We start from the raw sequence: 16,657 nt of genomic DNA on the forward strand, positions 1-16,657 counted from the left end.
CTTTTTGAAACAGCAGAACAACATTGGCTGTCCTCCAATCCTCCAGTACCTGTCCTGTCGCTAAGGATGTTTCAATTATCTCTGCTTGGGCCGCAGGAACTTCTGCACTTTCTTCCCATAGGGTCCAAGGGAATATCTTGTCAGGCCCTGGGGATTTATCCACCCTGATTTGCCTCAGGGTAGGAAACACTTCCTCCTCTGGAATCTGAAGGGTCCATGAAGTTGATGCCACTTTGCCTCACTTCTATGGGCTCTGTCTCAGGAGTGAGATATGCCAACTAGTGGAATGGTGCCACAGCAACAACCTGGCACTCAACGTCAGTAAGATGAAAGACCTGATTGTGGATTTCAGGAAGAGTAAGACGAAGGAACACATACCAATCCTCATAGAGGGATCAGAAGTGGAGAGAGTGAGCAGCTTCAAGTTCCTGGGTGTCAAGATCTCTGAGGATCTAACCTGGTCCCAACATACTGATGTAGTCATAAACAAGGCAAGACAGTGGTTATACTTTATTAGGAGTTTGAAGAGATTTGGCATGTCAACAAATATACTCAAAAACTTCTATAGATGTACTGTGGAGAGCATTCTGACAGGCTGCATCACTGTCTGGTATGGGGGGGGCTATTGCACAGGACCGAAAGAAGCTGCAGAAGGTTGTAAATCTAGTCAGCTCCATCTTGGGTACTAGCCTACAAAGTACCCAGGACATCTTCAGAGAGCAGTGTCTCAGAAAGGCAGTGTCCATTATTAAGGACCTCCAGCACCCAGGGCATGCCCTTTTCCCACTGTTACCATCAGGTAGGAGGTACAGAAGCCTGAAGGCACACACTCAGCGATTCAGGAACAGCTTCTTCCCCTCTGCCATCCGATTCCTAAATAGACTTTGAAGCTTTGGACACGACCTCACATTTTAATATACAGTATTTCTATTTTTGCACATTTTAAAATAATCTGTTCAATATACGTAATTGATTTACTGGTTTATTTATTATGTTTTATTTTATTTATTATTATTATTTTGTCTCTCTGTGCCAGATGATGACGCCACACTGCCTGATGTCCTGAACGAGTTCTTTGCCCAGACGGAGGAGGCTGCTCCACTCATCCACCCACCTGACGATGAGTCCACACGGGTCCTTAAGCAACATCAGGTGAGATCCACCCTGGGGAAAGTGAATGCGAGCAAGGCAGCTGGCCCAGACGGAGTGCCTGGCCGGGTACTGAAAGCGTGTGCCGACCAGCTTGCTGAGGTGTTTACAAGTATATTTAACCTCTCACTGCAACAAGCTATTGTTCCAACATGCCTTAAAACCTCCACCATCATCCCAGTACCCTAAAAATCAGCTGTGCAGTCGCCCTGTAGCGCTGACTCCCATAGCCGTGAAGTGCTTTGAGAGACTTGTGCTCTCACACATTAAGGCTATAATCCCACCTGATCTGGACAAACACCAGTTTACCTACCGGGCAAACCGCTCCACGGAGGATGCAATCACAACAGCCCTCCATATTGCTCTGACTCACGTAGAGGGACGGAACACTTATGTGAGGATGTTATTTGTGGACTTCAGTTCTGCATTTAATACAGTCATCCCCCATAAGCTGGTCAGCAAACTGAACACTCTTGGCCTTGGTTCCTCCCTGTGCTCATGGATCATGGACTTTCTCACAGACCGACCACAGCAAGTCAGAATTGGTAAGCACACCTCCACCACCCTCATCTTAAAAATAGGCACCCTGCAGGGCTGTGCGCTGAGCTCTATGCTCTACACACTCTTCACACATGACTGCACCCCCATCTACACCTCCAACTCCATCATTAAATTTGCGGACAATACCACAGTGGTTGGCCTGATCTCGGACGAGGATGAAACAGCCTACAGGCTTGAGGTGAATCATCTGACTGAGTGGTGTAAGGACAACGACCTGGTCCTTCACACTTCTAAAACAAAAGAGATGATCATTGACTTCAGGAGATCACAGGACAGAGTACACACCCCCCTCCATATACATGGAGAGGTGGTGGAAAGAGTGGAAAACCTAAAGTTCCCTGGAGTTATGTTGTCAAAACAGTTGACATGGACCACCAACACCTCGCTGCTTGTTAAAAAGGCACAACAAAGACTCTTCTTACTCAGAAAGCTGAAATGGGCCAAACTCCCACAAAAGCTGTTGCGTAACTTCTACAGAAGCACAACTGAAACCATCCTGACCAACAGCGCCACAGTGTGGCATGCCAGCTGCACAGCCGCTGAGTGACAAGACCTGCATCGCATGGTGAAGGCAGCCCAGCGAATTGTCAGGATGGAGATCCCAGGACTGGACACCATCTATTCCAGCAGACTCAGGAGGAAAGCAATCAGCATAATCAGAGACACCACACACCCCGGCCACTCCCTGTTTGACCCGCTGCCGTCCAGCAAAAGGTTCAGGACACTAAAAGCCAGAACAAATAGACTGAGCAACAGCTTCTATCCCAGAGCTGTGACCTCCATCACACCACTCCCCCAGAACAATGACTGAAACTGTGAGCACACACGTGCACACACAAGGACTCAAATACTTGCACTAACGGCACTTTGTGCAATACCGTGATATTCTGGTGCTGCTGCAGCTTATTTTCTGTTACTTATCTATTAATACTGTTTTTCTATCACTGTCTGGTTTTTATCTACCCCTTCATTTAATTGCCTGAGAGGAAGCCAAACAGAGTTTCATTGTACCTATGTATAATGACAATAAAGATCATTCATTCATAGATTATGTATTGCATTGAACTGCTGCTGCTAAGTTAACAAATTTCACGTAACATGCCGGTGATAATAAACCTGATTCTGATTTTATCTCCCAAGTAAATACTGATGCAAAGAATTAATTTAAGATCTCCCCCATCTATTTTGGCTCCACACATGGATTCACATTCTGGTCTTCCAGAGGACTAGTTTTGTCCCTAGCAATCCTTTTGCTCTTAACATATCTGCAGAATCTCTTGGGATTCTCCTTCACCTTGTCTGCTAGAGCAACTTCATACCTTCTTTCAGCCTTCCTGATTTCTTTCTTAAGTGTTCTCTTGCATTTCTTCCTACCTGCCTATACCTGCTATGCACCTCCTTTTTTTTCTCTCAACCAGGACCTCAATATCTCTTGAAAACCAAGGTTCCCTATACTTGTTATCTTTACCTTTTATTCTGACAGGCACATAAAAACCTTGGCAGTGCTCTCCTACACAAACTTCTATCACCTGCCCTGTCTCATTCCCTAATAGCAGATCCTGTATCGCATGCTCTCTCATTGGGACTTCTATATACCGATTAAGAAAACTTTCCGGGAGATTCCTACTGGTCGTTGATGGATTAGCAACTTTTTACAGTTGCTCCTATTTTACTTACTTTACTGTTTTCAACCTGCTTTGAAACCTTACTTTTAAACGTAATATTGTTTTACTATGGCTACAAGGGATGCCAAAAGTACTAAAAAAGAAGAGCCTCCTGCAACCTTGGAATCTATTACGGAATTGCTTCGAAAACACAGAAAAGAATCTTCCGAGGAGTTCCAGCAGAAGTTCCAGCAACTCAGCTCTGAAATTTAAAAAATAGATACAAAATTGGATTATATTCAAAAAACCTTAATTGAACATGATAAACGAATAGAAGAGAATGAAGCAACTCTGACAATTTTGGATGCGAGAATTGATGACCTGCAAAAGCTTTGCGAAAAACAATCCAAGTCTAATGAAAAACTAAGACAGAAGATTATCAATTTAGAAAATAGAAGCAGAAAAAATAACCTACGAACTCTGGGCCTTGAAGAGTCAACGGAAGGCGATAAGCCTACAGAATTCTTTGCAAGTTTTTAGGCACAATTATTTCCTAAAGCTTTAACGTCTTTACCTATGATTGATTGAGCTCATAGATCACCTGTGCCTAGACCAGTTCCAGGAGTGAGACCCAGATCAGTAATAATCTGTTTTCATGAATTTCAAACAAAGGATCGTTTAATTCGTGAATCCTGTCAAAAAGGAATGATTGATTATAATGGTCAGAAGATCAGGATCGTCGAGGATTTTTCACCCGAGGTCATGAATGAGCGTGCTAAGTTCAAAAAGGTTATATCAGAACTTTTTAAACAAAGGTTTCAAACTTTCTCTTTGCTATCCTGCTCAGCTCAGAATTATACTGAAGGATGGCTCCAAAGAATGGTTCCATTCGAGTGAAGAAGCTCAGAAATTCTTGAAATCGGAAGATTAACTGTTCAGTATCTTTCTACACAAATAATTGCTTCTTTTACTTTTGGTAAACTTTTGTAGCTAACTCTCCTTTTGAAACTTTAAATGCTTTACCTAGAGAACAAGATTTTAACGAGTTAATATCTTGTGTGTTCGCATGTTTTGAATTTTGATAGGTCTTTTATTATTTTATATTATACTTATTTTTCTTGAGGTTTTTTTCTGTTAGTATGGGTATTTTTCATTTTATCATTTTGAAACTGTAATAATTAATCTATGTGTTCTGGTTATGAGGGTTAAGTTTTTTTTTCTTTGTCTCCTGTTTTGTCTAGGTTGCAATGCAGTTAACCTTGAAGCTAATTAGGAGCTAAACCAGTAGGCGTTTTTGGGAGGGTGACGACATTAGATTTAGCTGTCGGCTTTCTTTTGGCCAGCTTTCTGTCTTTGGGAGGAGGGTGGGGGGGATGAATTTTTTTTCTGGAAGCTGTTTTGGATTTTTAGCCAAATCTGTTGCTTGGTTACCACATTTCAAGGTTTATTGTTTGGATCTAATATACATTCCAGTGGTTATTATTTTAACCCTTCTACTAAATAGTATTAAAAATGGATCAAACTATTAACTTACTTAATCTTAACATGAAAGGATTAAATCACCCTGTGAAACAGAATAAGATTTTTGCATATATTAAAAAACGTAAGGTTCCAATTATTTTTCTACAAGAAACTCACATACGTAACTGTGACAATTTACGCCTTTTCAGTAGATGGAGGGAACTATATTTTCATTCCTCTTTTCAGAATAAGTCTAGAGGAGTTTCAATGTTTATAGACAATACAGTTCCCTTTGTCCAACATAAAGTAGTGTCTGATACTAATGGGCATTTTGTCATAGTGTCGGGAAAATTAGATAATAAACTAATGGTATTTGCTAATTTGTACGCCCTGAATACAGATGACCCAGGATTCCCTGAGTGCTTTTTTTAGTTTTTGCCAGATTTGAGCCTTTACTCATTGGTGATGGGAGGAGACTTTATTTGTTGGTTAGATCCAGCTTTAGATCGGTCATCTTTTAAACCAGCGACACATAATAAATCAGCTTTGTTTATTCAATCTTTTCTAATGAAATGTGGTATTGTTGATGTATGGCGTTTCTTGCACCCACTAGATGGGGAGTACTTGTTTTTTTCTCATGTCCACCACACGTATTCCAGGATTGATTTTTTTTTATTGATAGCCAAATGATTCCATTAGTTCGATCCTGTGAATACAAAGAGATTGCTGTCTCAGATCATGCCCCTGTGCTTTTATTTTTAAATCTCCCTGGTCTTCCTCAAACAAACAGATCTTGGCACTTTAATCTAACTTTGCTATCTGATAAGGATTTTTTTTAAAAAGTTTCTGGAGAGACAAATTATTCTTTTTTTTTTGAAGAGAATACACCGGAAGAGACTTCTAGTCTTATTATATGGAATGCTTTTAAGGCCTATCTTAGAGGACAAATTATTTCATATACTGCAAGTGTCAAGAAAAAAGCTAATAAAGAGTTAATCAGTTGAAACAATTAGACCAAAAATATGCCTTAGCTCCAGATCCTGCTTTATATAAAAGATGTGTTGAAATTCAAACTAAATATGATCTTCTTTTAACTTATCCGATTGAAACTCAACTCCTAAAAGATAAAAGTCAATTTTATATTCATGGAGACAAAACAGGTAAATTACTGGCTAACCAATTAAAAACCGTTATAGCTAAACGGCAAATTAAAGAAAGTTGTAAAGCTAATGGTGATAGGACAACTAACCATTCAGAAATAAGTGATATCTTTAGAGAATTCTATTCTAAACTTTATAGTTCTGACTGTCCTAAAGATATTTATTTTTTAGACCAATTAAACATTCCTACACTTCTGTTGATAACCGTATTTCTTATGAGGAAATTGCCGAGGCTGTACGTTCATTGGACTCGGGGAAGGCTCCTGGTCCTGATGGATTTTCTGCAGAATTTTATAAGGCGTTTTCCTTACTGCTTATACCTCATTTATGTTCAGTTTTTTCAGATTCCTTTAAGTTGGGGAGGTTGCCACAATCTTTCTATGAAGCTTCTATTTCGCTTATCCTTAAAAAGAATAAGAACCCAACTGAATGCTCTTCATACAGACCAACTTCCTTACTTAATGTTGATACTAAAATTCTATCCAAAGTTTTGGCCTATAGGATTGAAAATATTTTACCATCTATCATTTCTGATGATCAGACTGGATTTATTAAAAATTGATATTCCCATTTTAATATTCGTCGCTTATTAAATGTTATTTATTCTCCTTCTAAGAGGATATCGGAATGTGTGATATCTTTAGACGCTGAGAAGGCTTTCGATCGGGTTGAATGGAATTATTTATTTAAAACCTTAGAAAATTTTAATTTTCGGCCCGATTTTATTCAATGGATTAAATTACTTTATTTATCTCCCTCTGCTTGGGTTCTTACTAATTTTCAGAATTCCAAACCTTTTAAATTTCAACATGGAACCAGACAAGGTTGTCCCTTGAGCCCTTTGCTCTTTGATCTGGCCTTAGAACCCTAGAATCTGATGACATTATTGGTATTTTAAGGAGAGGTACTATCCATAAAGTTTCGCTTTATGCTGATGTCCTATTGCTTTTTATTTCTAATGTCGAGACTTCGTTACCTCCTGCGCTTTCTTTACTCTCTTGCTTTAGCCAGTTTTCAGGATATAAACTGAATTTACATAAGAGTGAACTTTTTCCTTTGAATAATTTGGTATCAATTAATACTAACCTTCCTTTTAAAATTGTAAGAAATCAATTTACCTATTTGGGTGTAACAATTACTAAGAATTATAAACACCTACTTAAAGAAAATTTTCTTATCCTTCTGAATTATGTAAAAAGGGCACTATCAAACTGGTCGCCCCTTTCGTTATCGTTGATTGGCCGAATTAACTCTATTAAAATGAATATTTTACCTAAATTTATATACCTTTTTCAGGCCTTACCCATTCTTATTCCTAAATCCTTTTTTGACTCTCTTGATCCTATTATATCTTCTTATATATGGAAAAATAAACATTCTCGATTAAATAAAGTTCATCTTCAAAAAGCTAAAAAGAATGGAGGTTTAGCTTTACCAAATTTTAGGTTTTATTATTGGGCAGTCAATATATGAAATCTTACGTTTTGGTCATATTATATTAACTGCGAGGACTGTCCAATATGGGTTTCTTTAGAAGCTAACTCTGTTAATAAATTTTCTATCATCTCTCTTCTTGGATCCTCACTTCCTTTATCCTTAAGTAAATTAACTGATAATTTGGTAGTTAAACATACTTTGAGGATCTGGGTACAATTTAGAAAATATTTTGGTTTAATGGGATTTTCTCCTTCAAGTCCCATTTTCTCTAATTATTTTTTTAAACACTCTATGACCGATCCAGTGTTTAAAGAATGGGATAGAATGGGTATTAATGGAGGCCATTTATTCAACACTTTCATATTATGTAACTTGACCTTTTCCAAATCCTTTTTATTAACATTAAATATATGGACAGAGGAGCAGAGTTAATGGCATTAATGATTGCATCCGATGTAATATAATAGCCCAGCTTTGTTTAGTTCAGTTTAGTTCTTATTTTCTAATTTGTTTTTTTTCCTGACATTTTTTCATTTTTCTTTTTATCATGTTTAATTACATTAAAAGTTTGGGAGGCGTTCTCTCAAGTGATGCTATGTCTTAGTTTGGAGAAAATTAAAAGTCGAACTTTTGAACCTATGTTTGATTTTGAGAAAAGATGGGGTTCATTTGCTCGTTATTATCATTTGAGTTAATTGATAGATTTCCTCCACGATCTAATAGTAAATTTTTGGTACTTTTTTTTTCTTGCTGGCGGTTTGATGTTTATCTTTAGAAGCTTTTTGTATGACGCATGGCTCTGGGGTTGAACACCCAATGCATTTTTTTTTCTCACTTTTCCTTGCTTAGTAGGGGGGATTTTTCCCTCTTTTTTTTGTCACCAAAACCTTTTCAATCTTTAAAACAATGTTTTTTTTCTTGAGACATTGTAAGTGTTGCCTACTTCGATGTACTCTTGTTAATTTTGGATAATAATAAAAAGATTTTTTAAAAAAAAAAGGAAAAGAAAGAAAGAGTTTGGGAGGCTTGGTATACTTGTGTTATCTGTAGTTTATATTCACAATTGCTAATGACCAATAATGTAATCCCAATCTCTTTTGTACTAATATTGTTGTTATGTTTATGAATTTGAAAATTAATAAAAAGATCGAAAAGGAAAGATTGGGTATTAAATGCTTCCAGGATTTGTTTGTTTTAGGAAGCCTCCTTTCATTTGAGCAATTGTCAGTTAAATATAGCTTACCAAAAACTCACTTTTTCCAATATCTACAAATTAGAGACTTTCTGCATTCTCAATTATATACATTTCCTAATAGACCCGATAGGGACTTATTAGATGTAATTTCTAATTTGAAACCCTTTCTTAATGGTTCAATATCCAATATTTATGGTATGTTGTTGGGAATGAGAAATGCTCATTTAGACAAAATTAAAAATCTCCAGGAACAAGATTTACGGACTTCAATTTCTGAGGAAACTTGGAATGAAATTTTTAAATTGGTTAACACTTCTTTGTTATGTGCCTGCCACTCCCTCCTACAATTTAAAGTGGTCCACAGGGCTCATATGACTAAGGATAAGCTATCTCGTTTTTATTTGGATAGATCTCCCTTTTGTGATAGATGTAACAATGGAGAAGCTTCATTAATTCACATGTTTTGGACACGTCCGAGTCTTGAAAGATACTGGAAGGAAGTATTCCAAACGTCCTTGGTATTTTTTAAAGTAAATTTTAAGCCTAACCCCTTGACCACCCTATTCGGTATTGTTGAAGGAAAAGATATTATTTTGGAGGCATCTGATTTTGGTGTTTACTTCTCTTGTAGCTAGGAGGGTGATCTTGTTTAAATGGAAGGATGTCGTTCCGCCTACTCACGGTCAACCGTTACATGATGTTATGTCATGCTTAAATTTAGAGAAGATCCATTGTTTAATTTCTGAATCTAGCCAAGACTTTCAGACATTGTGGGGATAAATTTTTGAACTATTTTCAAAAACTTTGACTTGCTGTTAAAGTACAGATGGTGGCAAATAACATGTTTCACTTTATGATAAGGATTTTTTTTCCTTTTTTCTTTCTTTACCAAACAGCTTTGATCTTGGTAGTGGGTTTAGATTTTTTTTCTGTATAATAAAATTATTACATTTCAATATTACGATTTAATTTAATTTACATGAATATAGGGTAATGTGATTGCAAGTGTGATTCTAATATAATGTATTTTTTTTGATTTATAATTTATATCTTCTTGTACTCTGTATTCTTGTACGTAGAAACTAATAAAAATATTGAAAGAGAAAACTTTCCTGAACGTATTTGACAAAGTTTATCCCAGCAAGTCCTTTTACAGTATTACAGCCTCAGTCAGTATGTGGAAAGTTAAAATCACCTGCTATAACAACCTTATGTTTCTTGCAACAGTCTGCAATCTCCTTACAAATTTGTTCCTCTAATTCTCTCGGACTGTTGGGTGGTCTGTAATTATAGCCCCATTAAAGTGGTTGTACCTTTCCTATTTCTCAGTTCCTCCCATAATGCCTCACTAGTTGGGTTCTCTAGTCTGTCCTGACATTTTCCCTGACTTGTAATGCTACCCCTCCTCCTTTAATCCCTCCTGCTCTGTCATGTCGAAAACAATAGAACTCCAGAATATTCAGCTGCCTGTCCTGCCCCTCCTGCAACCAAATCTCACTAACAGCTACCACGTCATAATTCTAGGTGTTGATCCATGCCCTGAGCTCATCCACTATACTTCTTACATTGAATTATATGTATCTCAGAACACTAGTCGTACCATGCTCAATCTTTGATTCCTGACTTTGTCTGAGGTCTTACAAACAGCTGCCTCCACAACCTCTCCACTAACTGTTCTGGTGCTCTGGTTCCCATCCCCCTGCAAATCTAGTTTAAACCACACCATGCAGCACTAGCAAACCTTCCCACTAGGATATCAGTCCCCCTCCAGTTCAGATGCAAACCATCCCTCTGTACAGGTCCCACCTTCCCTGGAAGAGAGCCCAATGATCTAAAAATCTTCTGCCCTCCCTCCTACACCAACTCCTTAGCCATGTATTAAAATGTATAATCTTCTTAGTTCTAGCCTCACTAGCATGTGGCGCGGGTAGCAATCCTGAGATCACAGCCCTGGAGGTCCTGCCCTTCAACTTGGCACTCAAATCCCAATGTAGAACCTTAGGGTATGGAAACATCTATACCCTTGAATGGGAAATCCCACAGCTAAAACATCAAACCCCAAACTCCCAACTGCTCCCTCGCCCAAAAACTAACACATTTCCCACCCAGACACGGCAGCTAAAACATCAAACCTCAAACCCCCAACCTCTCCCTTGCCCAAAAACTAACAGATCACCCACTGAGACATGCACACGGCAGCTAAAACATCAAATCCCTAACCAAGCTCTTCCCACGCAAAAAAACCAGTGACAATAACATCAAACTCCCAACCCCTCCCATACCCAAATAAAATGACATATCGCCCACCCCAATTAGCAACAAGAAAGAAAACACAGAAAAACTGAAGGAGTCCAATATAAACTACATTCACACCAATGATCACATACGTCTAGGAATTTTGAAAATATCCTCCATTAGCATCTAGGTGAACACAGCTTGAACTCAGTTCTTCCATGGGGCCTTCATCTACTGAGATGCAGCCTCCCGACTGCTGACATACTTTGATCATAAGTTTACTTAGAACCGTACACCCTTCCACTTTGAGCCTCTGAGCCGTTTGTAGTCCAAAGACCTGACCGCTGCTGCAAGCCCCTGAAAGAACATCCCCTTCAATAGCATCCAAGTAGGTTTACCTGTTAGTGAGGAGAATGGCCACAGAGGAACCCCTGCAGTAACTGCCTACTCCAATTACTTTTCCTGATGGGCACCCATGTATCTGAAGCCTGTATTGCAGGTGCGGCCACCTCATTAAAAGTCTCATCTGTGAGCTTCTCAGCCACTTGGATGGTCCCGAGTACTATCCCAGGAAACTATCCTCATGACTGCTAGGCATTCTGAATGATATTTTAGAGCTTCCTTTCAAGTTACTATGGTTTTGATTGATTAGACTTGAAAGTCCCCCCCTGTATTTTTCTCTTAGAGTCATAGGGCACAATACAGCACAGAAATAGGCCATTCTGCCCATCTAATCCAGGCCAAACTGCTATTCTGCCAAGTACCCTTGACCTGCACCTGGACCATATCCCGCCATACCCTTCCCATCTATGTACCTATCCAAGTTTCTCTTCAGATGCTGCAATTGAACCTGCATACACCATTTCTACTAGCAACTCATTCCATGCTCTCACCACCCTCCGAGAGAAGAAGTTTCCCCTTATGTTCCCCTTAAAGGACATTTCTTCGGCAGTTTGAATGGGGCACGACTGAGCAAGCGCGTGAAGGTCGGCCTGTGAGACAGCGGGAGAGTTTAAAAAGCGAGCTGATTAACGGAGCAGGCGACAGAGTAAGAAGGCGTTGGCTCAAGAGACTTCAGCGAGCAGAGGCTGAGGACGAGTTTGATCTCAGTGAGGTAAGTCCGGGTAAGTTCCTTAAATTAATCTAATTAATTTAGGAGTAGGTAATGGATTGGATCAGAAAGTCTTTCTTTCTTTTTTTTTGGTCGTATCCTCAAATGGACTGCCCAGTCCCTTTTTTTCTTCTTTTTTTGTTTTTTTTCATATAGTGTAGTGGTTTTTCTTTCCCTTTTCATTTTAAGCTCAATGTTTTTTCTTCTCTCTTTATAAACTGATAAGAGGAGAATTGCGATTTTCCTTTTTTTAAATTATGTATTTTATATTAGTTTAACAATACCTATGATTTTGATAATGTTTGTCTTAATTTCGGTTAATATTGTTACTGTTGTATATATTTGAGATAATTCTCCTCTTGATTGTATCTATGCTCCTTTTAAATCAATAAAAAGATTAATAAAGAAAGGAGTAGGTAATGGAGGCAGCAGTTAGGGCAGTTGAGTGCTCCGTTTGCAGTATGTGGGAAGTCAGGGCGAGCACAATTGTCCCTGATGACTACACCTGTAAAAGGTGCATCCAGCTGCAGCTCCTGACAAACCGAGTTAGGGAACTGGAGCTGGAGCTGGATGAACTTTGGATCATTCGGGAGGCAGAGGCAGAAATACACAGGAGTTTCAGGGAGATGGTCACCCCTAAGAGTCAGGAGACAGGTAGCTGGGTGACTGTCAGGAGAGGGAAGGGGAAGCACCTCTGTGGCCGTTCCCATCAACAATAAATATACCATTTTGGATACTGTTGGTGGGGATGACCTACCAGGGACAAGTTGCAGTGGTCACGTCTCTGGCACCGAGACGGGACCCTCAGCTCAGAAGGGAAGGAGGGAAAACAGGAAGCAGTAGTGATAGGGGATTCGATAGTTAGGGGGACAGATAGGAGGTTCTGTGGAAGAGATCGAGAATCCCGGATGGTCTATTGCCTCCCTGGTGCCAGGGTCCACGATCTCTCAGATCCAGTTCTCAGTATTTTCAAGAGGGAGGGTGAGCAGCCAGATGTCGTGGTTCATGTAGGGACCAATGACGTGGGTAGGAAGGAGGAGGAGGTCCTGCAAAGAGAGTTTAGGGAGTTAGGTGCAAAGTTGAAGGGCAGGACCTCCAGGGTTGCAATCTCAGGATTGCTACCCATGCCACGTGCTAGTGAAGTTAGAAATAGGAAGGTAATGCAGCTAAATACATGGCTAAGGAGTTGGTGCAGGAGTGAGGGCTTCATGTTTCTGAACAATTGGGCCTTGTTCCAGGAAAGGTGGGACCTGTTGCGACGGGACGGGTTGCACCTGAACTCGAGGGGGACTAACATCCTTGCAGGAAAGTTTGCTAGTGCTGCTCCGGGGGCTTTGAACTAGATTTGCAGGGGGAGGGGAACCAGAGTGTTAGAGCAGATAGTGAGGTGGAGGAGGGTAAAGGTCATGGGGGAAATGCAAGTATAGTGCATGGAGTAAAGCCAGATCTAATATATAAAGAGGCTTTGAGGAAAGAGACGCAGAATAAAGGGTGTAAAGGTGGTAAGGCAGAAGGGCTAAAGTGTGTGTACTTCAATGCAAGAAGCATCAGGAACAAAGGTGATGAACTGAGAGCTTGGATACGTACATGGAATTATGATGTAGTGGCCATTACAGAGACTTGGCTGACATCAGGGCAGGAATGGATTCCCAATATTCCTGGATTTCAGTGCTTTAAAAGGGATAGAGAGGTGGGGAAGGGAAGAGGGGTGGCGTTACTGGTCAGGGATACTATTACAGCTACAGAAAGGGTGGGTAATGTAGCAGGATCCTCTTTTGAGTCAATATGGGTGGAAGTCAGGAACAGAAAGGGAGCAGTTACTCTATTGGGGGTATTCTATAGGCCCCCTGGTAGCAGCTGAGATACAGAGGAGCAGATTGGGAGGCAGATTTTGGAAAGGTGCAAAAATAACAGGGTTGTTATCATGGGTGACTTTAACTTCCCTAATATTGATTGGCACCTAATTAATTCCAATGGTTTAGATGGGGCAGAGTTTGTTAAGTGTGTCCAGGACGGATTCCTGTCACAATGGGGAAAGGCAAATTATGAGGCTATAAGGCTAGAACTTGCAGGTGTGAATTGGGATGATGTTTTTGCAGGGAAATGTACTATGGACATGTGGTCAATGTTTAGAGAGCTCTTACGGGATGTTAGGGATAAATTTGTCCCGGTGAGGAAGATAAAGAATGGTAGGGTGAAGGAACCATGGGTGACAAGTGAGGTGGAAAATCTAGTCAGGTGGAAGAAGGCAGCATACATGAGGTTTAGGAAGCAAGGATCAGATGGGTCTATTGAGGAATATAGGGAAGCAAGAAAGGAGCTTAAGAAGGGGCTGAAAAGAGCAAGAAGGGGGCATGAGAAGGCCTTGGTGAGTAGGGTAAAGGAAAACCCCAAGGCATTCTTCAGTTATGTGAAGAAAAAAAGGATGACAGGAGTGAAGCTGGGACCGATTAGAGATAAAGGTGGGAAGATGTGCCTGGAGGCTGTGGAAGTGAGCGAGGTCCTCAATGAATACTTCTCTTTGGTATTCACCAATGAGAGGGAACTTGATGAAGGTGAGGACAATATGAGTGAGGTTGATGTTAATATTGAGGGAGAGGAGGTGTTGGAGTTGTTAAAATACATTAAGACAGCTAAGTCCCCGGGGCCTGACCAAATATTCCCCAGGCTGCTCCACGAGGTGACGGAAGAGATTGCTGAGCCTCTGGCTAGTATCTTCATGTCCTCGTTGTCCACGGGAATGGTACCGGAGGATTGGAGGGAGGCGAATGTTGTCCCCTTGTTCAAAAAAAGTAGTAGGGATAGTCCAGGTAATTATAGACCAGTGAGCCTTACGTCTGTGGTGGGAAAGCTGTTGGAGAAGATTCTTAGAGACGGGATCTATGGGCATTTAGAGAATCATGGTCTGATCAGGGACAGTCAGCATGGCTTTGTGAAGGGCAGATCATGTCTAGCAAGCCTGATAGAGTTCTTTAAGGAAGTGACTAGGCATATAGATGAGGGTAGTGCAGTGGATGTGATCTATCTGGATTTTAGTAAGGCATTTGACAAGGTTCCACATGGTAGGCTTATTCAGAAAATCAGAAGGCATGGGATCCAGGGAAGTTTGGCCAGGTGGATTCGGAATTGGCTCTCCTGCAGAAAGCAGAGGGTCGTGGTGGAGGGAGTACATTCTGATTGGAGGGTTGTGACCAGTGGTGTCCCACAAGGATCAGTTCTGGGACCTCTGCATTTCGTGGTTTTTATTAACGACCTGGATGTCGGGGTAGAAGGGTGGGTTGGCAAGTTTGCAGACGACACAAAGGTTGGTGGTGTTGTGGATAGTGTAGAGGATTGTCGAAGATTGCAGAGAGACATTGATAGGATGCAAAAGTGGGCTGAGGAGTGGTAGATGGAGTTCAACTCGGAGAAGTGTGAGGTGGTACACTTTGGAAGGACAAACTCCAAGGCAGAGTACAAAGTAAATGGCACGATACTTGGTAGTGTGGAGGAGCAGAGGGATTTGGGGGTAAATGTCCACAGATCCCTGAAAGTTGCCTCACAGGCAGATAGGGTAGTTAAGAAAGCTTATGGGGTGTTAGCTTTCATAAGTCGAGGGATAGAATTTAAGAGTCACGGGGTAATGATGCAGCTCTATAAAACTCTGGTTCGGCGACACTTGGAGTACTGTGTCCAGTTCTGGTCGCCTCACTATAGGAAGGATGTGGAAGCATTGGAAAGGGTACAGAGAAGATTTACCAGGATGCTGCCTGGTTTAGAGAGTATGCATTATGATCAGAGATTAAGGGAGCTAGGGCTTTACTCTTTGGAGAGAAGGAGGATGAGAGGAGACATGATAGAGGTGTACAAGATAATAAGAGGAATAGATAGAGTGGATAGCCAGCGCCTCTTCCCCAGGGCACCACTACTCAATACAAGAGGACATGGCTTTAAGGTAAGGGGTGGGAAGTTCAAGGGGGATATTAGAGGAAGGTTTTTTTACTCAGAGAGTAGTTGGTGCGTGGAATGCACTGCCTGAGTCAGTGGTGGAGGCAGATACACTAGTGAAATTTAAGAGACTGCTAGACAGGTATATGGAGGAATTTAAGGTGGGGGGTTATATGGGAGGTAGGGTTTAAGGGTCGGCACAACATTGTGGGCCGAAGGGCCTGTACTGTGCTGTACTATTCTGTGGTCTATGTTAAACGTTTCACCTTTCACCCTTAACCCATGACTTCTAGTTATCTCACCCAACCTCAGAGGAGACGCTTGCATTTACTCCTCATAATTTTGTATACCTCTGTTCAATCTCCCCTCGCTCTGCTATGCTCCAGGGAATGAAATCCTAACCTATTCAACCTTTCTCTGTGACTCAGGTCCTCAAGTTCCAACAACATCCTTGTAAATTTTGTTTTTGTGGAACATGAGAGTAAGAACAAGTAATCAAAGTACATGCAAGCAATACTGAAATAATTTGATTATCCACAGTCATAAATTTCAACAATTACCCTGTACTGTCAGATTAACGGAAACTTCATCCAGGTGACCTGTTTCTACAAATACAACTTCGCAGCGGTAGACAGCAGTGTCCTTACGGGTCACATTGAATATTTTTATAGAGGAGTCTCCCTGGAGCTCTGCTCGATTTATCAGATCTCCTGAAAGTAGAAAAGAAATTGAACAAAATGTAACTTGGCTTTATGAAGCACCTCTATCAAGTCACTGATAGAAAGCATCAATGATTAGGTGAGTTGTGACTAAAACT

The 16,657-nt window shown here is 40.6% G+C and overlaps 1 protein-coding gene across 5 annotated transcripts in view; it reads right to left on the reverse strand.

The window, feature by feature from the left end:
* Window positions 1-16,657, reverse strand: part of jam3b (junctional adhesion molecule 3b) — a 152,372-nt gene that overhangs the window by 28,155 nt on the left and 107,560 nt on the right. For all 5 annotated transcript variants that reach the window (XM_072283816.1, XM_072283819.1, XM_072283815.1 and 2 more), the window contains one exon: window positions 16,401-16,550. In XM_072283816.1, the coding sequence (XP_072139917.1) occupies window positions 16,401-16,550 (150 nt within the window). The remainder of the gene's footprint in view (window positions 1-16,400; window positions 16,551-16,657) is intronic.

The sequence above is a fragment of the Mobula birostris genome, chromosome 20 (genome assembly GCF_030028105.1).
Source record: "Mobula birostris isolate sMobBir1 chromosome 20, sMobBir1.hap1, whole genome shotgun sequence".
Classification (NCBI taxonomy): domain Eukaryota; kingdom Metazoa; phylum Chordata; class Chondrichthyes; order Myliobatiformes; family Myliobatidae; genus Mobula; species Mobula birostris.